At 42.1% G+C, this 26,818-nt stretch overlaps 1 protein-coding gene across 2 annotated transcripts; it reads right to left on the bottom strand.

Moving 5' to 3' along the window:
• Window positions 1-26,472, bottom strand: golga4 (golgin A4). Of its 2 annotated transcripts, XM_079689009.1 has the most exons (25): window positions 26,246-26,472; window positions 24,963-25,040; window positions 23,291-23,392; window positions 20,762-20,830; window positions 20,330-20,656; window positions 19,668-19,715; window positions 19,479-19,535; window positions 19,279-19,377; window positions 18,616-18,754; window positions 18,313-18,491; window positions 17,085-17,168; window positions 16,594-16,741; window positions 16,331-16,509; window positions 15,972-16,070; window positions 15,739-15,894; window positions 10,044-13,834; window positions 9,816-9,937; window positions 8,824-8,954; window positions 7,820-7,906; window positions 5,725-5,745; window positions 5,506-5,574; window positions 5,072-5,147; window positions 1,718-1,803; window positions 816-902; window positions 1-698 (listed from the first exon to the last, which is right to left on the bottom strand). In XM_079689009.1, the coding sequence occupies exons 1-25, from the start codon at window positions 26,321-26,323 to the stop codon at window positions 675-677; spliced, it is 6,336 nt and encodes a 2,111-aa protein (XP_079545135.1). In that variant the 5' UTR covers window positions 26,324-26,472; the 3' UTR covers window positions 1-674. The 2 variants fall into 2 exon arrangements, with proteins under 2 accessions (XP_079545135.1, XP_079545136.1); XM_079689010.1 differs by lacking the exon at window positions 23,291-23,392.
• Between the last annotated feature and the right edge of the window lie 346 nt (window positions 26,473-26,818).

Genomic DNA, 26,818 nt, shown 5'->3' on the forward strand with positions numbered 1-26,818 from the left:
TTCTGTAAATAGGATTTAATTTGTTAGTCGGAAAATGTATAGCAATTCATCATATAGTGCCCAATATATATATATATTACAGTCTTAATTATCATAGAACAATTTACAGTTTTTGTGATTTTGTGTCTTTATGTCAGTGTAGTGACAAAATATAAAGCATAGAAAAGCTGTGTTAAACAAACAAGGTCCAGATATATCTTAATGTGGAGCGAGTGCACAGTTAAAAGGGTCGATTACACTTTTACAGAGGAAGTTGATCAGACAACAGCACAACACAGAAACCTATAAATCAACTGACCTGTCAGTATCAAATACAAGATAATGATATCATTTATTGCACAAGCCAATCTGTATAAACACATTCTAAAATAAAAAGGAATCAATTTTACTTCATCTAAAAACATATAAATTAACAGACTTAATATCATAGTAAAATTAGAATAGTGAAAGATTTGTGTTTCGGGCATATTCTCTTATTCCCTCGTACCTTTTAGATATATTCACACGTACTGCAACACACACACACCACACTTATGCCCCAGTGTGCTCAAACACACAAAATACACACACATAATGACAAGAAATGCAGAGAGAAGTGCTCCATCAAGTCCATGTCAGTCCTTCCATGCAGCAGCAGCAGCAGCAGATATGAATCCATTAATACCCTTATTGATTCAGACGTTTAATCCTAACCAAGGCTGTGGAGAGACAGATATGTTATCAATGAACTGTGCAATCATCAAAAGGAATTGTATGTCATATGTTTTTAACTGCAAGGGGACTTTAGTCTTATGAAAGCAGGCAAATGTGCTCACCATCGCTTTAGTGTCTTCTTTTTCCAAAACCTTTTGCGCTTGGTCTGGAGGAAACTTGAGCATGGATGTAATCACTTTGGCCATCGTCTGTGGATAAGAAGCAAATATAAAATAACCTTTTTTTTTTTTTTTTTAAAGTTTCCCATGATGTGTTGTTCGTGCAATTTTCAATATCCCTTTTTACAAACACCAGACACACTTACCCCCCGCGCTTGACAACAAGATCCAAACAAATCAAGCTTGTTCTTTGACAATTAAATCCCAACAAAAATCAACTCCAGGCCCATCTGCCAGGGTGCATGCATTACCCCATAAACACAAGGGATAATCAGAAACAGGGCTGTTGGAGGAAACCTAACCGCTCAACCAACGCTAAACAAGGCCAGCATGTCTCTAAATGGCAAATCGGCGTCAGGCATGATGTGTGTGCTAGCAGGAAGCCTGGGGGACATCCTCCACACTGCGGAGGCCAGCCATGTTGCCATAAAGACTGAATGTTTGCTGAGGAGCAGGGAAAACCCCGCTGACTTTAGGGCCATGTCAACTGCACTGTTAATTAGGATTATATTGTTCATTTGACACAAAAAGACTGGACACAACATGACTTTTATACGGCTCCCTAAATGGTCTCAGGTGTTAGTTTTTTTGGATAGAGGTCATTGGGTTTAACGCTTACAATCTTGTTTTTAATGTTATAAGTTATTATTTTACTGATTAGGGTCATCTTTGCAATTTAAAACTCAAAGCAAATCACATTTTAAGGTACGAGGTAAAAACTTGCAACGTGAGAAAAACACTTCAATTATGATTTAAATAGTTTGGGATTGATGCAAATAAGAAAAATAGAACAATTAATTGATGTTTTTTTTTAATATAATAATGTAAGGAAGTAAAAAGCGTACCTTTGTTTCCCGTCCCATCATGTATTCAAACAACACCTTCCTCAGGTACTCCATCTCAGTAGGCTCGCCGCTGTTATATACAGGTTCTGTGAAGAAAAGAAAAAAAGCCATTAAATGATTTGAAACCTGACAGGCACTAGAATGCACTTAAATAAGTAACTGTCATATTCAAATGATATTTCACTTCCCTATCTCAAAGCCTCTCGGGTCATATTACTTTCAGGCAGGGCTCTCGACTAACTTTTTTCACCATCCTCCCGGAACCGTCCCGAAATACAATCTAAGCCGTCCAGAAATTAATGTGGACCGTCCCGAATTTAAAATATTAGTTTTTCTACATTATCATTAGTTAAAATCATTCAAAGTGACCTTTAACATAAATAAAACATCATATAAATCATTAGATGATAATTCATCAACCTTTTTATTTGAGTTAATGGGTCAATCACATGAAAAAGGCCAAATATATTTAAACAAACACACAAACGAGAAATTTACTCTAATATTGAATCAAATCAAGTTCCATCCAATAAACAAAAAAATCCAACACTCTGTCCTGAAGACAGAACCCAGAGTAACCACTGACCAGGAGGACAGTCTGTAACACAGTCAGGAGACCTTTACAAACTGCCCCGCCCCCTCGCACACAGGCGGGAGAGAGAGATCTCGTCTGGATTGGAAAGCTCGAAAATACATCATAGACGCATGTTGTAGTCTTATTGCATATTAGAAACGAAGTTTGATAAACTAAAACTGCGATATAATGTTTATGTAGCAATACTACATATGACATATATTTTTTAAATGTCTCCAGTAGGCTACCGATAAAAAGTCAGATAACGTCGGAGCTTAACGTTACCACAGTCTTTAATAATTCCGGCCCGGGCGGAGCCCGTTTAATACCGGGGCTCGGTACCCATCCATACATGGGGAGAGGCGCAGCATATTGCTAAGGACTAAATACGATGGAGGGTTCTCATCTCAGCCTTATTACCCATAGGGGATGAAGAGGAGTAAGTAAATAAAGAGGCCGGCGCTCCAGGGTCTGGATCTGCTGTGCGTTTTTGTGATGTAACGGTAAAACATTTCAGAATTCCTCCACGGGATACCATTGTCATTTTACATCACTCAACCCGCGAAATACACACACTCAGTACATAGCCTACTGTAGATAGACCCGCAAATTTGCGGGCCAGGAATTTGCGGGCACAGCCAGCTGTGCGGCTGGCTGACAGCCATGGGCACAGCTTACGTACTGTGTGTGTGTGTGTGTGTGTGTGTGTGTGTGTGTGTGTGTGTGTGTGTGTGTGTGTGTGTGTGTGTGTGTGTGTGTGTGTGTGTGTGTGTGTGTGTGTGTGTGTGTGTGTGTGTGTGTGTGTGTGTGTGTGTGTGTGTATTTCGCAGGTTGCTAAATGTTTTGTGTGTTTATGTTGACAAGGAGGTTTAATAATTGTGTGCTACACACAACGTGCAGTCGATTTCATTTTCATCGCCGTTTGTAGTAGAGTTAGCAGGGTATTTTTATTTTAACTCTCGTCCCAAATTCGTCCCAAAATAATTTTTTATCCTCCCCTACACTATTTTCTTTGGCCCCGGGACGACGGGACGTCCTTAAGCTCGAGCCCTGCTTTCAGGTGACAATGTGTTAAGCTAACATGTTGTCACTCTGTAAAAAGAAATAATATATCTTAAGAGAATTTCTGCTCGAGTAAAGTGGATTTCTTGTTTTTTAAGACTAGCATACAATCCTATACTCAATGTCAAACACTCACAGCTGAGTTTTGACACAAAGAAAACCCCTGACAACTCAAAGCATTATGTTTGGGTAAGCAACAAGATACAAATATTATTATGCAAAGGTACAGGTTCTTTTAAAAGCACTGGAAAAAAATTGCGAGACTCAGCATGATATTACCAGCTGTGTAAAAGCATGAACTCCCACGCCCAAAGCTATAAGGTTAATATCCCTTTAAAACACTCTGAATGGGAAACTGTTACAGTATGGTTAGGGCTGGTAACACTTAGTTAGCCTCTACCAAAGAACACCCACCCACTCTTTTTGTAATCTGGAAGATCATTCAGACAATATAAATGTCTCTGCGTGCGCCAAGAGAGACAGTTTGATTAGAGGACAGGAAAAAGGTGATTGAGAAGAGCACATAACTCTTTGATCTCTTGGGTGAGCTAATGGGTCACCAATAAATCCCTTAGCCTCATTCCTCCTGACCCCATGTTGACCCAGCGGATCCTACTGTCTTATCCCACATCAAAACAAACATAAACAGCCCTCTGATCAGCCCTCTTACCTGAAACCTGTGTAATTTAAGGCTTAACAGATTCATAATGACTGTAATCCAAAGGTAATTCAGAACAGAATAGCTATTAGGTTGGATATAAACGTGTATTAGAAGTAGAGGTGTTTAGAAGTCTGTGTGGGGCAGGGACCTGTGTGGGAAACCCTAACACCAGAATGTGGAAAACCCATTAAATCCAAAGAAGGCTTCTTCACCGGCCCCCCGTCTGACAGCAGATTCTCTTTATGACACAGCAGGGAAGCTCTGAGACGAGGATCGGATTCTCTCTCTCTCACACCACCTTAGGTTTATGATTTACCCAGAGGTTTACCCCAACCTCGACCACAGTGCTTATGTGTCTAGCCCTAACCCTTACTCTAACCTTAACCAAACCCTAATTATAACCGCAGCTCTCGTGTTAACCGGTAAGCCTGAAATCACGCTTAGCTGGCAGCATGTCCTCAGAAGGATAGACTTTTTAAGATCTGCCTCTCTTGTCACATTTGTAATTCATCAAGAGCAGGCTGGAAAACTACTGGTAGTGTGTCAAACCAACAACTAAGTACAGAACAGTGGGGACAACAAATATAACATTCCTATGTCGACACAAAATACGTATCATATGTTACAGTGAAGGAAATCATTATTTCATCCCTTGCCGATTTTGTAAGTTTACCCACTTACAAAGATTTGAACAGTCAATCACTTTAATGGTATGTTTATTTTAACAGTGAGAGTAAGAATATCAAAAAGAAAAAACTGAAATTGACGTTACGTAAAAGATAAAAATTGATTTGCATTTAATGTGGCAAATAAGAATAAGTTATTTCTTTGTAAGTGGGCAAACTTTCTAAATCTGCAAGGGATCAAATAATTATTTCCTTCACTCTATATGTTTAAAATCTGTTACAATCAAAACACGAGTTATTCTTACACTGCAGGAGCATGCAGTGTATGTCTTTTCCCCATCATACTGCATTGTGTTTAAGCATTTTGCATGGCTTCTAAAAGAACGTTTGCTCCAGCAGCAGAACAAAGTGCTTCATGGTGTTAACATTACCTTTGTATGTGCTCCCCAGATGAGTTACAACAGTGGTTCGGGGGAAACATTTTATCTTGTCCTCGAGCGAGTGGATCTACCGTGGAGAAAACACACGCATGCACAGATGAATAATGAAAGAAAATAGCTGTGACCCCAGTGGGTTAATTCTATGCATTAGCCTAATTGTTGCGTGGGACATATGCTTAACATTTTGTTGATCATCCCCATGGCGATGTTTGTCAGAATGATGATGTGTGTGAGAAAGACTGTGGGAGGCGTTGCTGTGATTGTTTATAGGGTTAAACCAAATGTAAACAGATGTGCTTTGTTGTTAAGTTTATGCAGCAGGAGAGCAGTAGCTCCATTGCTGGAGGCCACAGAATCCTGGGAATGCTCTGCATGGGATTTGGTGTTCCCTTGTCCCCGCGAAGAGCACCAAGACGGACACTTACCCTCTCAACGAAGCCCTGCTCCTTCAGCCGAGCCTCGCTCAGCAGAGTCGTCTTCTCGGCTAGCTGAGCCTGGGGTAGAGAAGGAGAAACATTCATGTTGGTGAGAACGGGAAGGTTTGGGTGAAACTAGTCATTCAATGCAGTATGTGTCCATCAATCCTAAATGTTTACATTTAAATGTGTTCCTCAAACCATTGATACTGGAGACAGCAAACATACCTGTAGTTCTTCAGCGCTCATCTGTGCCCAATCAAAGAAGAAAAAATGGAAGAAACTTGTTACAAATTAATGAAAAGGATATGAGTAACTTTAACAAAATTAAGATCTATATGTTCAAGTTCACCTTGAAAGAACAAGAATTCTGCTATTCTATATTTGTTCTACTGTTAAGAGACCAAATACGTTGATCGCACGTTGATCCAATATAAATATTATTCCTCTGTGGTCCGTTATTGTCTATTTACTTTAAGAACAAACCTATGAGCCACACAGGTTCCTTCATTACAATAAACACGGGTACTGTACTCTATTTTTGACTCAACCTCAACACACAATACTTGTGGGTGCACGGCATCTGTAATAACACACCTGAAAATAGTTTAAGAATAAATAGTAATTGTTGTCCTGTTTGAGCAATGTTTTCTAAAGAGTCACATAGGCTACAGGTCAAATAAGTCAGAAACCCTGAGAGATGGACGAAAACACATTTGGTTTTCTGGGATTCACATTTTTTTGAACAATTCATACTTTGCCTTTTGAATGCAGAATATAATAAAGAACTGCTGGAGCCCCATTAGATCTGCACTGACAGTCTGCACTGGACTTGTACTTCCAGGGTATATGCAGGAATCCTGAAGTCACATGTAATACCTTTTAAGACCCTTTCCATACATTTTAAGACCTCATCGCCACTTAAGAGTTTTAACCGGTTACATTGGCGACACTTCACCTCACATGTACTATATACAGTATTGATTGTCCTTCCTCCTTATCTTCCAACCATTTGGACGCAAAGTTGCATTCCCCCATAACGATGTTGTTTAACAACCGGCGTAAACGAACCTTCGTGCGCTATCAAGCAGTGAGCCTGCGATGTCCTGTCCTGATGACGTCAAATCCAACGGGATGCCATAAATAAACTCCACAGAATCACACTCCACACCTACGCAATGATTACATTCAGGCAGACTGTAGAATACAACCTCTTTGGACAATTTATAGACTTATTGAAAACAAGCTACAAAATGTAATACCTTGGGAAATGCCGTTTAATACTTTTTAATAGCCTTAATTTCCGCTAAATTGATTTATCAACTTTTAATACTTTTTAAGACCCCGCAGACACCCTGACCTCTGCTGCCTCTACGTAGAGACCCACTGACCCTCTGTCTGAATGAAGAATGGTTTGTGAGGCCCGTAGTGAGGAAAGGCCTCCCTGAGCATGAACTCATACTATCCTCCCATAAAGTTATTGCCTCACTAGGGAACCATGCCGCAGAGAGAGCAGCATAACTCTTCCTTTTTGTGTGTATGTGGACACGGTGTAAAGGTAGGAGAATCAGCGCAGGGGTCTCATGGCACCTCAACACCTGGGTGAAGCGTCTCTCAATGCAGTACTTTCTGGCCTCTTCCCAGCACACACACAGAGCCCGTGAGTATTGCTGTAGTATCAACCTAAGGCCAAGAATCACCCCGTGTGATGATAATTGAGAACAGGGATCGAGGTTGGCTGCTGCCTCACAATCTCTCTCGGTTTTCCGAGGGGAACATTCCTGAGTGATTCAAACGAGCTTCACAGCATCCGGCACACTTTGGAGAGCAGCCACACAACCGGAGCCAGGGACTGATCAGAGCAAAGTGATTGAGAAATCATCCCTGAGCTATGAGGCGGAATCCTTCAATTCTAAAGCTAGAAGGAGGAAAAGATAGCCGAGAACTGGCGAGAAGGTTAACCTGGATGTGAACTTTCAAATAATAAGATATCAGAAAGGGCCTTGTCTGTGTCTGGATTAGGTTGTCATTCAAAAAGTAGTAATGCGTCCAGACAGCCTTTTCCCAGAGGAGGCACGGCTGAAATGAAGTGGTTTCATACAGCAATTGTTATTTCATGCAGCCATTATGAAGTGACTTCACAATGGCTGATGATTTCAACAGCATCGCTATATAGAATTAATCTAAACCTCCAGCCTCATATATAATGGCAGCAGGTATGATTTTCTACATCTGTGTAAATGAAAATGCTCCCAATACATCAAGGAGTTGTGACAGCGATGGCAGATGTTCGACCTTGAGGATGTGTTCAGTGTGTTTGTACCTCAGCAGTGTCAGGGCCCTTTGCTTGCAGCTCCTCCAGTTCTTTCTGAACCTGCCACACTCGCTCGCCCATCTCATCCTCTCGACTCTGACCGAGAAGAAAGAAAGAAAAACCGCCGAGTCATTTCCTGTCTTTCATCTCCGCATCACAACTCAAGAATGTCGGGGAAATCACTCGCTGACTTCTTTCAGACCTCCTACCTTAATTATGTTTGGAGACAGTTTAATACCAGATGCTGACCGGTATCCATATATATATCATATAGCAGCGACTCATTGATGATTAAGTCAAGTTTAGTAGCTCCCCCAAGGGAGGGGACTGCCAGACGATATGAACCCAGATTGCAAAGCAGTAGAAACATTTGATAAAACACATGTATCTGCATCTAAAGTTGGCTATAACAACCAAACAGTGTTTTCTATTCAAATCTTTGAAAACAGATTAGCAAGTAAGCAGAAACGTTTAAACAGTAGATTAATTAGTAAAAGCTCAAAGATAAGTTATTTTAAGGAGCTACCAAATAAAAGTTCAGAAAGACAGTTACATCTATGAGGAGCTTAAAGACTAAACGAATATTAATGAATTATGATTGTTACATTATGTAAAAGTACATTATACTAGATGAAGAAGTTGGTTTAAAGCAAAGAATAAAATCTGAAAAAACAAACTTCTGTGACTAAGTTGTATATTACAATACAATTTTTTTGCATATTATTAATGATGAAATTATATTTTAAAACCTATTGAAAAAGAGACATTTGTAACCTGATGGCTGGTGTCTCCATAAAGGGGTCTTTGAGTTCATCCAGTGCTTTGGGGCAGATCTTACAAAAAAGGACAGGAACCTCTGCTTTAGACTAAGAGCGGAGGAGCCTGCCAACTGCCCGACTGATAGCTTCCAAATGGTGGGTGGGGTTCATTTCCTTTCCATGGTGAACTTACTTTATTAAATGTGGTCTTGTTTGAGTATAAAAACACTTTTGGGCTTCATCCTTTCAAAGTACCTGTAAAACCTCTTCATATTTCTTAACAGTTCTGTGCAAATCATCCTCCTTCTGGGCGATCACCTTCCTCAGCTGGCTGGCCTCCTCACTGTGGCTGCTGAGGAGCTCCGCCTCCACAGTCTGGGCCTTCTCTGTGTCAAGGGAAGGGAGAGAAGCCAGAGTTAGCACCTCAAAAAAAAAAAAATCCAGTTCATATTCCAAACCGCTCCGTCACATCCCACGTGGAATGTGACACACTTTAACCGAAGAGGAAACGAGGGAACATGGCACTTCAGCACTGTTTCCAAAAGTAAGGATCCATTCATTTAGCTCAGCCGGTGTCGAGATGAAAGAGGCCCTATTGTGCTTTTTGGGGCTTTCCCTTTACCGCAGTGTGTTATATAGGTATGTGTGCATGTACATGGTCTGCAAAGCCTAAAATACCAAAGTTAAAGCCAGAGGGAGTTCTCCCCCCCCCCCTCCAACCCGCTGACTTTAACGCCTCCATTGGACTCCTTTGTTTACTTCTGCAACGTAATGACATCACTAAGTAACACTAGCTTCTATTGCCTAGCGCTCAAACACATTGTACTCGATAGGCTAAGGGGTGGGACATCTCTAAGTAGGTGACCAATCACATAAGAGCTGGTCAGCTAACCAATTAGAGTGACTGGGCTCTGGTTTTAGACAGAGGGTGGAAAGAGGTGCTGCAGCACAGGCAGGATGAGGAAAAGAGCTTTTTGAACATTAGAGCATGTTAACGTGTCACAGTAGAGACACACAATACAATACTGAAACCTCAAAGCTGGCATAGTAGGGCCCCTTTAAGAAAGTGCATCCTGTTTCCATTTAGTTATCACCCCCTACTGTTGGACATGAAAGTCAATCATGGCTGCCTTCAACAATAATTAGACTGCATATTGAAATGATTCCACTACAATAGAGAAGAATGGAGATTCTGCATGTTTAGCATCACAGCGTTTGATTTCATGATGCATCTTCTCCCGCCTCACCGATGGCCTCCTTCACTCCTGCAGTAAGCTCCCTCTCTTTCAAAGACATCTGCGTGTTGAACTCCCGCATCAGCTGCTTGATGGCAGAATTTTGCTTCATCTCCACATCTTCCAACTCCAGCCTATCAGAATAGAGAGCAAAGGAAATGTATGAAATGATTATTGAGGTTATTTTATTTGATGTTTTTCCCCTAAGTTGTCATTATCAATGTAACATCGTGTACTCACTTCAACTTGTTCTCATTCTCTTCCAACAGCTCTTTCTTCATGCACTCCAGGTCCTTCTCATGCTCCTTCCTCAGAATGCGGATGTCTTTCTGCAGGCTGACCAAGTCCTTGTGGATTTGCTCTTTCTCATTCTTCACCTTTTTCAGATTGTTCTTGAGCGAGTCCAGAGCCTCAGTGTCCTGCGCTGCAGAGCAGTCTTCTGTCTCTGCGTGCATCACGCTGCTGCTTTGCTGCAGGCTGCTGCACTCCACCTTCACCTCAGGTCCTGATGGGTTTTGGATCTGCTTAATCGTTGCCTGATGTTCATCAAGCTGGGAATCTTTCTGACTTATTTCTTCTTTCAGGCGATCGACTTCCGCTAAAAGGTTTCCGCTGTGCTCCTCTGCTTCCTTCAGCTTGGCCTCCACTTCCTGTAGCGCCGTTTCAGTGTCTTTGAGTTCGCCTTGCTGCGCTGCGTCCCTCTGGAGTGAGGACAGCTTCTCTTCATACAAAATGTTCAATTCCTCTAAAGACTTTTCTTTCTCCAGCCTCTCATTACTCAGAATCACTTTGAGTTCTTTCTCCTGCTCTTCCTTAAGCTTGACGAGAGCTTCCTCCAGAGTCTTCGTCTTCTGTTCCAACGTCTCTGTGTCTCGTTTGCCGGTGGCGTCGCTGCTCTTGATTTCCTCCAGGCTACTCTGAAGAACCTTCATCACCTGCTCCTTCTCCTCCAGCTGAGACGTTAGCTGTTTCTTAATCTGGCTGATTTTCTGCTCGGCTTTCTTCTTCAGCTCAGAGACCTTCCGAGCGCTCTCCGCGGTCAGCTTCTCCTCAGCTGCCTTCACACTCACCTCTTTGCTCTTGATAATCTCCTCCTTCACCTTTTCAAACTCCTCCCTTTGAGCGTCGAGCGCCAGTTTGCACTTTTGGTTGTCCTCCTGGAGGGAGCGGAGTTTCTCCACGGCCTCCTGCTCCAGATTCCCATTCTGAGTGCACTGCATCTGGCTGTGCTGCAGCTGCTCCACCAGCTCTCTCTTCTCTTTCTCCCTGAGGCTGTGTTTCTGTCGGAGGTCGGCTGTGAGTTGTTCGCACTCTCTCGTCTTTAAGGCTAACTGCTGCTGAAGCTCGCCCAGCTGACGGATGCAGCTCTCCAGCTCCGACGAGAGTCCGCTGAGCGTCTGCTCCTTCTCACTCAGCACCTGGTCCATCTCAGACTTGCTGATGGACTGATTGTCGATACTTGCCGTCAGCTTTTCCAGGGCTTGGTTCTTTTCGGCGATTTCCCGCTCCAGCTCATCGAGCCTGGTCTGCAGAGATGTGATAGTGATGTCATTCTGGGTGAACTTGGTCTCGTGCTCAGACAAGCTGTTCCTGAGTGCATCCGCCTGCTCTGAGGCAGACTTTCTCTCCTGCTCTAATCTCTCGATGGTGTCCTGCCTTTGTGCGGCGGCCTGTTGCCTCTCCTCTTCATACTGCTGGTTCAGCTGAGTTATGGCTTCCTCCTTCTCTTCTTTGCTACTCGCCAGCTGCTTTTTCAAGTCCCCGGCGATGCTTTCCAGGTTACTGATATGCGACTCGTTGGCTTTCATGCTTTCTGATATGAGTCGGTTGGCTTCACTCAGCTCCTGGATTCTCAGAGCTTTCTCGCTGATGGACTGCGAGTGATCCTCGTTCTCGTGCGTTAAGGCGTTGACGTGCTCCGTGTGAGCGTTTACCTGAGCGGTCATCTGTTCTAATGAAATGCATAGGTTCTGATTCTCCTCCGCATGCTGCCGGAGAGTCTCCTCTAAAGTGCAAATTCTATCTACTTTAGTGAGGATGACGTTTTTGAGATTGGCTACGTTTTTCTGACTACACAGCAGTCTGTCCTTCAGCTCGTTCAAACGGCACTCCACTCTGTGACCCAGTTCATTGGAGCCACTCTCCACTTTAGACTGAATGTCCTTACAGTGATGCTCCATTTGGTTTCTGATCACACTTAACTGCTGCTGGAACTCTGCTTCCTTGGCTTGTAGTTGAGTGGCAGTTTCCTCAAATTGACTCTGCATGTCTTGGCTTTCCTTACTCCTAGAGCCTTCCAGTGCTTTACGCTGCTTCTCTGCTTGCTTCAGCTTCCCCGACAAGGCCTTTAACTTCTCTTTGCTCTCCTCCTTCATGGCGCTGAGCTTGTCCTGAAGGGAGTTTCTCTCGTTCAGAGCCTGGCTGAGGTTCCTCTCCACTGTCTCCGTTTGCTCTCTGAGTAACGCCTCACCCTGAGACAAGCCCTCAAGCTTAACCGCTGCTTCGTTGAGCTCTTCTTGAAGCTTCTGCACGGTGGTTTGTCGAATTGCCAGCTCCTCCTTTAGATCTTGTATTTGACGTGACGCTTGCTCGCTCTCTTCTTTGCCTCGGCTGAGTCGCTGAGATATTTCCTCCAGTTCCTGAGCCTTCTCCTGCAGCATTTGAGAGTGTTTCTCAGTTAACTCTTCCTCCTGCTGTCCCAACTTGTCCTGCAGGCGACGCTCCAGCTCTCCAACGCCGTGCTTGTGGGTCTCATGGAGCTTCTCCACTTCTTCCTTGTGGTTGGCCTGCAGCTCCGACATGGCACTGCTGAGGCCTTGGGAACTTTTCTGGGACATCGCAACAATCTTCTCCTGCACTTGTTGCTCTGTCTGCTTAAGCTCCTTGTCCTTCTTTGCAAGCTCCGTCTTCATGGTCTCTTCATGCTGCTGAATCTTTTTCTTGTAGCTTTCATGCATCTCTTTGGCTTTGTTTTTGAACTTTTCCATTTTAGTTTCCTGGGATTTGAGCTTAGCTTCCATCTCGGAGATAGTGTTTTGCATCTTCTTTTCGAGGGCAGCTTTCTCATCATCCAGCTGCTTCCTGAGGCGAGCTTGCTCCTCGAGCTTAGCGCCCAGTTCCGCACTAAATGATTTCTCCTGCTCCGAGAGCTCTTTTTTGGTCTGTTGGAACTGCTGCTCTAGTTCTTCAAGTGAGTTCTCTTTCTGTTGACTATCATTCTTTGCTACTTCCAACTGATGCTCCAAGTCCGTCAAATCCTTCTTACACTGATCAAGGTCCTCTGACATCTTACTGAGCTGAGCATCAGAGTCCTTGAGGCTCACACTCTCCACCTGGGCTTGTGATAAACATTGCTTCAGCTCCTCCAATTCTTTAACTTTGGCATTTAAGTTTTGTACAGTGGATTGAGATTCTTCTTGTTGTGTTTTTTCTCTCAGGATGAGGTCTTTCATTTCCTTTTCCTTCTCTGTCAGAATGATCCTCGACGCGTTGAGTTCCTGTTTCAGAGTTTTCTCAATTCCTCCAAGAGACTTCTCGTGCTCCTTCTGGATTTTTGCAAGCTCTGAATTTTGCTTTTTCACTTGATTTTCAAACTTCTTCTCATGTTCCCGTTGAGCGGAACCGTTAGCATCTTCGGCTGCCACCAACATCTCCTCCAGAAGCTGTCTACTCTTCAGAGCCTCAGAGAGTTCAGCGGTCGCTGCCTCCAGCTCGGCCTGCTTTGAATCCAGCTTCTCCAAAGTCTTCTGGTTCATGTCTTCAACGTGTGCTTGGAACTGCAGCTCCTTCTCTTTCAGAAGGGACTCCAATGCAACTCTGTGCTTTTCTTTGAGTTCCTCAAGAGCAGCGTTACTCTGCTGGGTTAGGGTGTCCTTGTGTTTCTCCAGCTGCTTCTGGTGCTTCTCCTTTAATGCAGAGATTTGCCCTTTGTGTTTGTCCTTCAGCTTCTCCATCTGACTGGAAAGTTCTTGAGACAGACTAGAGCCGTCTTCTGGGATCTTCTCCAGAGAGCTCTCCAGCTCCAACACTCTCTGTAAACACATACAGGTAGGCTGTTGGATCATTCTCACGGCAGTTACAGTCGTCAAAAACAGTTTTCACTTATTAAGATATTAGACGAATAACAGTGGGAATTAACTGAATACATTTGAACACTATAATAGCACTTTTTATGTGAAATAACTTGAACAATAATAAAATGAATATTATGAGTTGTGGGTTATGCGAGTTATAAGTAAAAACATTCATTATTATTCATTACCTGGTACATTTGAGTTTTTCAAGTCTGATTAATATTGAATGTGAGTGTGTGTGTGTGTGTGTGTGTGTGTGTGTTAGAGATGTTAAGATTCACCGATTCGCATCGGTGCACCGGCATAAACGTTCAAGATGCGAGTGCACCGGTTGAAAGAGTGCACATCGGCTACAGTTTGGGTTGAACTCGCGATGCATCGATTGCGTAGCGTCTTTGCATCGGTAAAAAAACGATTCATTCATATAAAATCCCCTTATCTTGTCAACGTTCAGCAGAGACGATCTTTGATATTTGCTTCGCCACTACGGAGAACGAGAGTCTCAGTTATCAACACACACGGAAGTTGATGAGAAAGAGAAACACAGCGCAGCGAAAAATACCTACAAATCAAACGTTTGGCAACACTTCGGATTGTTCAAGAAAGACGGTGTAATAGTCATTTATGCTATATAGTTGACCGCAGGTCATGGAGAGTAATAAGGTATCCGTAGACCTTTGTATGAGGTATCTTTATTACTTAACAGGTCTACAGCCATGATACATAGATCCGTCCTAGATGCTGACTTGCATACACACAGTATCACTCCGCAGCCGCACCCCATCAGTAACGTCCTGATGGTATATGTGCGCGGCACTATTACTACAGACGGTCAACTTGAAAAATCACTCGCAAATTGTTAACGATGCCGAGCCGCTTTAAAGTACACAAGTAGTAAGAGGAACTTAGCGACGCACATAAAGAGGCGACGTGGGGTCTGCGGCTGAAAAGAGAAACCTGAAAGTGAGACATATGAGTTAAATCACTCAGTGAGGTGTTCTGTCAGAGAGAGGTGTTTAGCTTACAGCAGCCTGTGACGGCCAATAATAATTTAAATGTCTTCCTTACTGTAAGCAGTTATGAAATACCTGTTTGTGAAAGGTTATTTGTTTTCTTTATTGTTCAGATAGAAACCAATGCTTTCTGCTCACTGGTGTGTTAGCCTCTGAGTGTTAAGCACATCAGGCTGGCAGATGGGCATTGCTCTATGGTAGCTGTTATTTGCACATTGTTAATCATGAGCAATGCATCCTTACATTGTTTAACTGTGAGGTGTTATACAATTGTACTCTGGAGAGCTTTTAAAGGTAAAAAAATAAACGGCATGATGGGATGTGCAGTACCAAATATGTAAAGCACTTTTTGGTTAATGTATGATTTGCTGCATATAAGGAATAAAACAAAAATCCTCTGTCGTACCATATTGAAGTATCATTATTTTTGCATCGTGTTGAATCGCATCGTATCGCCCCGAATCGCATAATGTTGAATCAAATCGTATCGAACTGTATCGCAACAGGGGTGAATCGTATCGTATCGCATCGCCTGGTGTTTCAAAGGTATCGTTAATGTATCGTATCGTGGCAACGTATCGAGATGCGCATCGCATCGGCCTCAGTGATGGAGATGCACATCCCTAGTGTGTGTGTGTGTGTGTGTGTGTGTGTGTGTGTGTGTGTGTGTGTGTGTGTGTTGTGCCAAATAACTAAAAACATGACGCAGATAACATTAATGCCATTTCACTGAATTCATTAACTTGGCCATGAACAAAGATTTGAGCCTCAACGAATCCCTAACTAAAAGGTCCAATATTATCCAATGAACAACTTGTTTTTCTAATTGACTGATAAAAAACTACTCACGGTTCTTGCAGCTTCCAGCTCCGACTGAATCTCTCTAACCTTGTTGTCAGCTTCATTCCTCAGAGCCGTCTTCTGCAGCTCCACATCCTCCAGAGCCAGAGAGGTCTGCTGCTCCCGCTCGCTGCCCAGCTGATCAAACTCCTCTTTGCAATGCTCCTAAAAACACATGTTTTTAAATTGCATTTACTTGATTATGCTGTGAAATTAAATGACTTCAAATCTTTGAGACATACCACGGCTTTGTTGATTCTGGCACTCATCTCTTCTTCTTTAGCAGCCAAAGCTTCCCTGTGGAGTTGTTCCAAATTGGCCACCGTTTCCTCCGATGATTTCTAAAGATATTGATGATCATAAAGCATTTGTGTGTTTTTAAAGACATTTCGCTATCCCATTTTCCATTCTCATGTAAACACTTGAAATGGTGAGTCAATGTTACTACTTAGCTTCTATAAAGTGAAAATAACATGTCACATTCAGGCATACACAACCAAAATATCCAACTCAAGAGTAATGCCAGTAATATTAATATACTAATGACCTTTGCAATTAAAAAATAAAATGCATGAGTATACAGCAGAGGTCACTTCCTGACCTTCATGATGGTGACGACTTCCTGTTTGACTCGGGTTAGTTCCTGCTGCAGACTCTTCCTCTCCTCCTCTCCGGCCCTCTCCACCTCCTTCACCTGCTCCTCCAGCTGAACCTGCAGCTGTTTACGGGCCTCCTCCGCCTTCTGAGCTACACCCAGCGCCCGCCCCAGTTCTTCAAAAGCTTTGAGAAAATACAAAATAAAAACATCATAAACATATCCACAGAAAACCTTTACATGTACACTGACAGGAGTGGATTCCTTACCTGATTTCTCTGCCTTCTCTTTCTGCTCCTGTAATTCTTCTTTCTGGGCAGTAGCCTGATGGACCCTGGAGCGGAGCTGTGCGACCTCTTCTTCTTTCATTTCCAGGGTCTCGTGCATCTGCCGCTTTGTCTCAGCTATAACCATCCCCTAAAGTCAGCGACCCATGAAAGAAAAAACTTTTAAATGTATGGTTTGAGCAAATGAGTTGAGACTGACAGTTATTTGATTAGTACTATCTCTCTTTTACACCCCAACTCATTCTCAAGTATCAGGAATGGTTTTTGACTTTAAGTGGTTTCAGCATTCCTCACAGAGATCTCATGAGCTGCTGCCCATCCTGCAGAGCTGAGGTCAAAGGTTAAGAGAAACAAGATGGGACTTCAAGGTGTCTGACTTCTTGCTCCGTGACAGAGTAAAAAAACATGTCATGTCCGAATCTTCAGGCCCGTCAATCAAGAGGTGACTAAAGCTTAAAAAACCTCTCACTCACCTTGTCCTGCTCCAGCTGCTCAATATGGTTCTTGGCATCCCGCAGTTGAGTGATCAACTTAGTCTTTTCTGTTTTGTGCAGTTCCTAAAACATAAAACAGTTCACAAAATTACAAATGTAATCTTTTAAACAGGGCCTTTTCAGATTTTCTTTAGTCATATCCTGTTTGTGCTTTGGTCAGATAACTTCAAAATGACATGTTTGCTGCACCACCCATGATGCTTCAAACACAAGCAAAACACAAGCCCAGCTAAACCAACAAGTCGACCTAAATGACAGCCCAGGCCTGTAGTAGCTGTCTGTGGCACCGCTGTGTAACCATGAGTTACTAAACAGGAAATGCTGGGATGTCTTTATTTGATCCATGTGTGCCACAGGAACAATTGAACAACCTTCAAAATGTCTATAAAAATACAAAAACATGCTAATACAGCATGCAATACTCTGTCAACAAGACTGTATATATTAAATACAAAAATCCTCTGAGCTGAAAATCTAGAATCATAGACAGATGGTTTGTTTTATATTTGTGAGGCAGGGATGAGCCCAGCAGTTCCCGGATGCCTTCATGCTGCTTAAGAGGGCTAAACGCCTGTTAACCTCTGCTTTTCCTGACACAGGAAAAGGCCCACGTATTCCCAAACAGACGGAAAATTCAACACAAAAGCTATGGCAAAAATGAAAGCAAGTCGATCCCACATATCGCGGACGAGCTGTCTATTATCACTGTCTTTGTAGCGACAAACATTTGTTATCAACTGCTGCAACACATCAGAGCAGCCATGGACAAGCAAAACAAGCCGGGCATACCGACTGAAAGCTAAATGTTTTGAAATCAATGAAAACAACGGTTCAGTCGTGTCACGCTGACATGAACCCTCGCCCTGGAGCAGTGCCGGAGAATTCAGATGTTCGGACTCTGAGAACCGCAGATATCAACTGCGTCACTGAGATAATTGAGTCGCAATATCAGTGGAGCGTAAAGACTCTATTCATTCATTTCTCGAAGCACACAGTTCAGCCATGTGAAGCCCAGCCTCGTTTTAATCAAATTGCTTCATAATTACAGTTTACTACCAAAACTATTTTTTGGGAGTGGCTGTCCTAAGAAAATTGTTTTTTACTTTGAAAATAAAAGTTATAATGAGAATATTATCTCAAATGTATAGTTCAATGTCCTGATATTAAAGTACGACGACAGTGACACTCTTGAGCACAGGTTATGCACCTTGGTCTTCTCCAGCTCCTGCAGCCTCTCCTGCAGCGTCTCGTTCTCGGTGCCCAGCGTGACGCTGCGCTCCTTGTGTGTTCGCATCACTTCTTTGCACTTCTGCAGCAGGTTCTCCTGCCGGGTCACTCTCTTCTGCAGAGCCTCCATAAGTTTGGTTGGATCACTGTTGCCCTCTCCTGTTCAGACAATAAAATGCACCGGTTAAAGAATAACAGCTACATAGAAATGACGGAACCAGTAAGTTCATGTTTTGCTTTGCTCTCAACCAATTTACAAATATACATGAAAACATGTGCTTACCCTCAGTGACCTCAGGCCCTTCTCGTTGCTCCTCCAGAGGACTTTGTGTGGAAGAGATTGAGTCTGCATCTTCAGATTGAGGCATGTCACCCCCAGGTGGCACAGAGACCACCTTTGATCGTTTCTTCAACAGAGAAACCTGTTACAAACAGAGCAAAAACTACAGTTACAGAAATACTGGGTTGAAGCCCAACATTTTGTATTATTTCAGGCATACTTCATTTATTTGTTTGTGTTCTGCACAAGAAACATTGATCCAGTCTCAAAGGTTTAATGTAATATATAATCACAAGAAGTACTGCTAAGATGAATCATTCCAAAATGTTTAATTTATCACTGCAGTAACGTTAACAGTGGATATTTAATGTTGTATATTTGAGTTGGTCTAATGGATCAGTCAAAATAGGTTTTTATTAAAGTAACATTTGGAAATGCATATGTATTGTATAGGTTAAGAATAAATATCTGCCCAACTTTGAGTGATACACATGTATTGACTTAACCCTGATATTTTGAAAACGAAATATTAATATAATACAAACATAATTAACACATAAATGTCTGTATATCGTAGAATATAGTTAAAGGGAATCATTTTAGCCACAATAATTAATACTGAAAGCTGCAGTCTTGAGAAAAACATATCTGTGCAAGTTCTCACACCTGTGTTTGGAGAACAGTGATCATCTGGTCTTTCTCCTCCAGCGCAGCGTCAAACTCCTCCTGTAGGTGTTTCTTGGCCTGCTGGTCCATTTGAAGCTCCTAGAGATCATTCAATATGTTCACTCGTGCGTAAATATTTGATCACAAAGAGACACATACTGACCTCGAGAGACAACAACATTCATGACATATGGCCGTACCTCCCGCAGCTCCCCTATCCTGCGGAGAGATTTATCTTGACACTGACTGAGGATGACCTGAGGGGGAGGAGAACAGAAAAGAACATATGATGAGTTCAGGATGCTACATATGGTCCACTTCCTCTGAGAAAACCTCTTTCGAAAAATATAATAAAAAAATAAGCCAACATGGTAGTTGAAAGAAATTACCTGAGTTTTCTCTTTTTCTCGTTGCACTGTTCGGTATGCAATAACCAGCTGTGTGGTTGAGAAGTGGTAGAAAGTAAAAAAAAAAGGAGAGAAAGAGAGGGAAATCGTGATGAGGATACATCAAATATATATTTACATATGCACTTTAACAGGCTTACAAACGTCTCATTTAAATCTTAAAGGTCACCTATTATGCAAAATGCACTTTTTGATGTCTTTAATACATAAACGTGTCCCGGGTGTGTAAGGAGACTCACAAAGTGTCCGGAAATACAACCCTCTCTCTTTTCAACCTTACCCACATTTCTAAAAACGGGGGTACAACGGACTTGATCCAGATCTGCTGCGTCATGACGACATTACTAAAATGTGGGCTGGCTTTACGTTGAACTCCTGGTGACGTTACGCCCGCGGAGCCCAAAGGGGCGTGGTCAGCAGCGGCTCGGTTACATTTAAAGCTACGGAGCCAGAATCAGCACTTCTCTAACAGGGCTGAAATAGAGGAGTATGAGGCATGGCTACAATGGGTGATCTGTTTGGTATTTTGAGCAAAACACTTCAGAGACATGTTTTGTATAGACATGGCCCGATGATATATATATAATTGAAATATAGCATAATAGGTGAGCTTTAAAAGGAGCTGTACTCTGTGTGCCTCTCACCTCGGAGTACTTCCCTCTGTACTTCCCGAGGCTCATCTCCACTCGGTGCAGTCGGTGGAACAACTGCTCTTTGGAAAGGGGCTCTGCACTTCCTGGTGGCTCCTCAGCCTCACTCTCAATGTCCGAGGGCGGGTCATACGAAGGGGCGCCCGGGGAGTCGGTTTCTCCCAAAGGTGTCAGGGACTCGCGCGACGAACTTCGGACCAGACTCTCTTTGGAAGGAGAGCGGAACAGGTTTTCTGCCCGACTGGCACCACCACGAATCAACGACTCCATCGAGGGGACTCTTAACTGCAGCTTCTGGGCAAATGACGGCATCTCCTCTCTCTGTTGGAAAGATCAAGAAGTTACATACAAAGCTCATTTTAAACAAGGAGTAACATTATCGAGATCACATAGCAGGTAGAATGATATATTGGGTAATAAACGTACTTGAGGAGAAGCGCTTCCATCCCCGTTGATGCTACCTCTGGGAGATCTCGCTGGTCCTTTAGGGATGCTCTGCAGTGATAAAGATATTATGAGCAAAAGATAAACTGTGCCAGCGGACTTGACCTGGGCCAGTTAGTCATCCAAACCCAGCTTGGCTCTCCCTGATTACTCTGGAGGGAGCAATATTAGTATTGCTGTGAGCAATGCAGGGGCAATGGGTACCCTCATGCAACTTGGAAAAAACAGAGGGGTTATATACATAAAAGAAGGCATCTCTACGGAACATTAAACAAAAAGGGTTAAAACTGGACTACAGAGCAGCCATGAGGTCAGAACAAACAAACAGTTAAAAGTCAAGAAGGAGAGCTGGTATTTGAATTAAGATGCTTTGCAGCCATGTGCAGCTGTATTACAGGAGAGTCAACATGTAGCAGCTCGGTTGGTTTAGTTGTCTTGTTAGAAGCAGCGAGTAAGAAAGTGTTCTCCTACTCCTTCCTCTTGATTACTGTGAAACACATTTCCGTCCTGTTTCTTGAGGGAAAGTTTGTAATGAGATGTTAGTCACTTCCAGGATCTGTTTTAGATTAATATGCCGCCATTGTTGAGGGGGATTTTGAGGTTTAAAAAGGATTACGTTAATTTGTATCGTTCTGCATAATTTTGTTTCTGCGTTAGGGCTGCACAATATAAGGTTTAGTTCATTGTTGTTGCTTTGCACACATCACAGTAGACTGCTATGAGTACGTCTCAGTTGTTGAATGAGGGTGTCAGTAGAAAACTGCGCTTTAAAATGTTCAGAGAAATGAGCCTTCACTTGATTTAGTTTATTATATTCTCACAGGTTTATGTGAATGAGCAGGAGTAAAGGACCACATTTACAAACTCTACATAGCAAACAATACTTACTGCTTCACCATGCGTGTCTGCACTAACCCAGAGTTTAGTGCCTCTACTGTGTTTCAGTACTGCACGTCCAAACAGACAACAAATGTGGTTAAGAATCTAAAATCCTGTCATTCACAATAGTAATTGCGACTGCGAGAGCCAAACAAACATCCCTTCCAAGAGACTCCTTGATTTCTTGAATTTCTCAAAGGACAAACACGGCCGGCAAAACTAGTTTTTACCTCGAGAATGAAATGTAAATGTTCTTTGGTGAAAACCGAAAGTGACTATGTGAGATAGCTTGATGGGATGACTTTTGCTGTTGCTTTCTTCAGACACCTTTGAATGAGACGTGTAGATGGAACATGACAAGAATGTTGTGATGGATTTGAGATATTTGTGGTATTAGTACAAGAGATGATAATTACAACTGTAGCTGCTACGCATTATAATAACCTAGTGTTATCTGAAGAATAGGTTGTATCACAAAAAGGAAAACTTTACAAGAGTTGAATTTACCCACTTTAACAGTATGCCCTTACCAAGCTGTCCATTGATTTTATAATAAATATCTAAGGCTCAAATGAAATGAACTGGATAATAACAATACAAACAACCTTCTGTTGTTAAGTATCTGCTCCACTATTACAAGTTCCTCCTGGTCTGAAAATAAATGTTATGTTTTAAATAAACACTGGAGAAAGTGTAATGCTTTTCATATACTCGCTTATCTGCTCCACTTTATTAACAACTTCAACTAACCTCATTTGAATGAGCTGTAAACTAGACGTTCATTACAGGAACTGATGAAAGCAAATGAAACTCTCTTTACACAGATTAGTTAAATTAGTAGGACACAAATATCTACTTACATCAAACAAAATATGTTCACATTACATCTATTATATCATAGACTTAAACATAGATTTAAATAGACATACAATGGGTTAGCAAAAGGATTTTGCTGTATGCATATCATATATCTTTTACAACACAAATGATGTATGTTGTTTTCTTCTAGTTTTCTTACTGCCTCCACAAATAAACACTCACACCATCTAGTTTTTGAGCTCCACCAGCACATCTACAAAGGTCTTCGATCTGTTTGTTTATTTGGATAAGCTACCGGCAATTTAATATTTCAGCTTGAAAGCCTGCCGCAGCTTGTAAAAGGGTGACGGCAATCCTCCAAATAAACAGACTTGTGGGGGAGAAGGGAAAAAGACCATCAGGTAACATAACAGGGTGCTGAGGGTCTACATGTATAAGGCAAGCAACTAAGGATACCTGAGGACAATCGGGCAATATTCAATTCTATAACAGATAATAGGAACTGAAAGGAAGGGCAATAAACCAACATATGGCGGAAAGCACACAAGCTTCTATACCACAATAGAAACCAAAACTCCCATTAGATGCAGGGTTAGACTAGATATGAGATGCCTTCTTGTTGCTAAATCCAAAGGAAACAGGAGGCAGAGAGTAGGGAACAAGCTGTCCCTATTTGGGCCACAGTCTTCTACCGTTTCCCCCAAAACGGCACGGAGACGGGAGGGAGGAGGAGGAGGAGGAGGAGGAGGAGGAGGAGGAGGAGGAGGAGGAGAAAGATGAGGAGGAAGAGGCATGAAGTGAGGACACACTCACCACACTGGCTACCTGGGCCGTATTGGGTCGTTTTGAATGGTCCAGAGCAAAGATAGTATACTCAGATAGAAAAGCGGGCTCTGCTATCATCCCGGCCAGCAGCTGACCCCGTCAGTGCAGTTACGGGACGAAAGGTGGGGGAAAGGAGAGGAACACAGAGAGCAATGAGAAAAACAACACCATGAGTGTGAAATAGTGTTGAAGGGAGTGTGTAGCCAGACCTCCTAGGCAGCGAGAGAGACTGAGATGGATAAAGAGAGAGTGAGAGACTACATGGGAAGAGAGAAAAATAAGAAAAGTGGGAAAGTGAAACACTCAATCAACATTAATGTAATGAATAACAGTTTGACAGCTCTGTATGAGTTTTTATGTTGGGAAATGATAGGCTAAATCTGCCTCTTATAGTTGAGTAACATACATTTCCAGAGATGTCAAAGTGTTAAAGATGTGCGAGGTGAAAAAAGATGCTGCAATGATTTGAAGGTGCTAAATGTAAGCTTTGTTGGGCCTGAGTTACACCAGCACTGTGCCTCCAAAGGATACGGACTGAAGAGTATGGAAACCTGACCGAAAGGGGCACTGTCACTATTCCAGTTCGGAGTCTGCGGTGTTGAAATGTAGAAAATGTGTAATGACTGAGAAATGAAGCCCTTTTTTTTTAATCTGAAGATCAAACAGCCAAGACTGTAAACAGCCATGTCTACAGTTTAAATGGATTAACTCCATGTTGAGTCATAAGTCTTACAGTCAAGGTCGGTACCTAATTGCCGATCTGTCTCAGGAATCAAAGAAGTATTGCATAAACTTGCCCATATCTCCAGGAGAAAAATACTGCAACAAATCGCCGGGGAAAGAAAAACACTGAGGGAGAAAACATCAATTATTCATACTCATGCTGAAATATGGTCTACCCTTCACCATTACAATGCTCTTCCCAATGTCTCTAAGTGAGCAACACTTTTGGCAGTATACTAAAGAAAGAAATAATGATGTTATGCAATCAAATGATCTATTTTATATTGTTTGATATTTAATTTGAAATACAACATTATAAGAAATTGCCACATGCCTTTAAAAGAAGAAAACAAAAAATACCCAGAATTGTATTTACATTTCAACTCCATTGTCCCATGTGACTATACACACAGATAAACGGAGGGAAAACGTAACAGACCATACCTGTGTGTCATGACATCATAGTGCTGAATGCTCTACAACATCAGTTATCACAATGTTAATACAGCTTGTGCGTTTTCATAAAGGAACTTGTGGTGACAATCTGTTGCCTGAAGAAAATTGAATAGCTATGATTTAGGAAATGTGCTTAGGGAATAAATCTACGCAATAATATGCACACATTATGATCAGCCTGCGAGAGAGCTTCGAGATTATTGAATTTCGGAGTAGATGATGGATTGTGAAAATTATAAGCCTACACACTTTGAAAACTGAAAGTCACCGATTTGCTTTCACTTGGCACAGCGATCAAAAAGGGGACTGGTTAGTTATTGGGGGGAGGAAAAGCATAACAAACACATGACTGACAGGAACATTACTCTGTATTGAAAATAAGACTAAAAGCTGGGGAGAGAACACAACATTTTAGCAGGCTGCAGTTTGAGCTTCAAAAGATTAAACATATATAAAGATCAAAGGTTGACCCCATGCTCACCTCTCTGTCACTGGGAGAGGGGGAGCCATCGTGATGGAGCGGCGGGGTTTGACTGCTGCGCCGCTCTCCGCTGCCCGTCTGTCAAAATATAACAAACAGTATTTGTATTACAAAAGCAATATCTCTCTGCCCAAATGACACACAATCAGAACCTGTCTATCCTTTTTTATTCTGATATTGTTTTGAGAAATCAAGTCTTTTGACAACTGACATACAATTTAATGGTAGATTAAAATACTGTTGTTTGCCTATTCTTTCTTTTCCTATGATAATACCGCACTGTTTGTCAATCTTCACCTTTGAACCCATTTTGCTTCTGGCACTAATTGTCATGAACACAACATTGATCCACATTGATGTAGGCTATGAATAAGGGCCACATCGCATTGATAGGCAGCCTAAACCATTAAAACAAAGTTAACAATAAAAGGCACTGTGTAATAAGGCTAATGAGGCCATTTGAACACAATTATAAAATAGTGGTCATAAATTCCAGTTACAATCATCATACAGCTACAACTCAGGTTTAGCAAACAACACTGATACCTGGGTTTAAGCCTACAATGGACCTTCAAAGATGCTAAAACATATATGTATAATAAACAGGAATAGCTAAACGATTAAATCAATATATGGCAATCATTGACAAAGTACAATGTCACACGTTCAACCTGATTAGCAGGGTTATGATTAACCAATGAAGTATACAGGAAATAACAATTAATACCGAGAAGAAAACAGCTTAGTAGCAGTGTTTCTAACCATGGCATCATTTAGTGCGTTTAATTCTAGTTTCTCTAGCCTCGTGGTTGGTGCTGCCCGGGTTTGTATGTGTCAAATACAGCTGACATCCGTTTGCAGCCAATACAAGCAACCTAACACCGACACGCCCATACGTCTCAGTGTCTCTTCATGAATAATGTTTAGAGTACAACAAAGCTCTCAGTTAGCAGGCTGCTCTCGTTTGTGTGTACATGATAACGAGATTAACCAGTTACGAGTGTTCTTGAACGCACCTTACTAGCAGCTATTGATGACAGCTAAATCAGGCAGCTAAAGGATTTAGCGTGGGGCTAACATTTAGAATAAAGCAAAAGGTTCAACTGAGAACATGAATGAACAGAAGTTAACAGCTTATTGAGTTATGTCAATTAGATATTACTCAACATTTGGTTTCGAGGCATAGACCAAATACGTAATATATAATATATTCCTGAGCTAGCACCTCAGCAATGTAAACATGTTAGCCTAGCATGTTAGCTCCCACTAACACAACAACCAACCTGGGCCTGCTGTGGTGACAGCGCATTCCTCTGCGGTGACTGCTCCTCGTTTATCCTCTGCTTGAGCTTTTTAAACATCTTGTCACGCCAAAGTATCTAACAACGGACTAGCAGTTGACCACTATCCTGCAACGATGTATTTTGTTTCAGTTTAGCCTGACATCCAGACAGTGCCAGACTTCCTAGTTCGCCTCTGATAGCAGGTAAACGCACTCTGCGCATGTGCGGCCAACGTGGAGGAAAACTGAAACGTCAGAGTTAAAGGGCCAGTCAGGCATAAATTAGATACAGCGCCACCTTTGGAGAAGATTAGCACTGACACCAATAGCTACCATAACAGCTGCTTGCATACCGGCATAGTTGAATGTATATAATTTCAGGCAGCACATTGGTAATTAAGAGATGCCCCTTTTACAAAATGCAAAGCATCTTATAATGGGGCTGGCATTATTACACATCAATATCGTAGAATGATTCCTTTATAATGTTTAATGGTCAACATTTTTATTAGAATAAAGTTTGCTTTTATGACTAAGGGATCTACACATGTATCCTATATTTGGCTAGTTTTTT

This window comes from Notothenia rossii, assembly GCF_949606895.1.
Source record: "Notothenia rossii genome assembly, chromosome: 6".
Classification (NCBI taxonomy): Eukaryota; Metazoa; Chordata; class Actinopteri; order Perciformes; family Nototheniidae; genus Notothenia; species Notothenia rossii.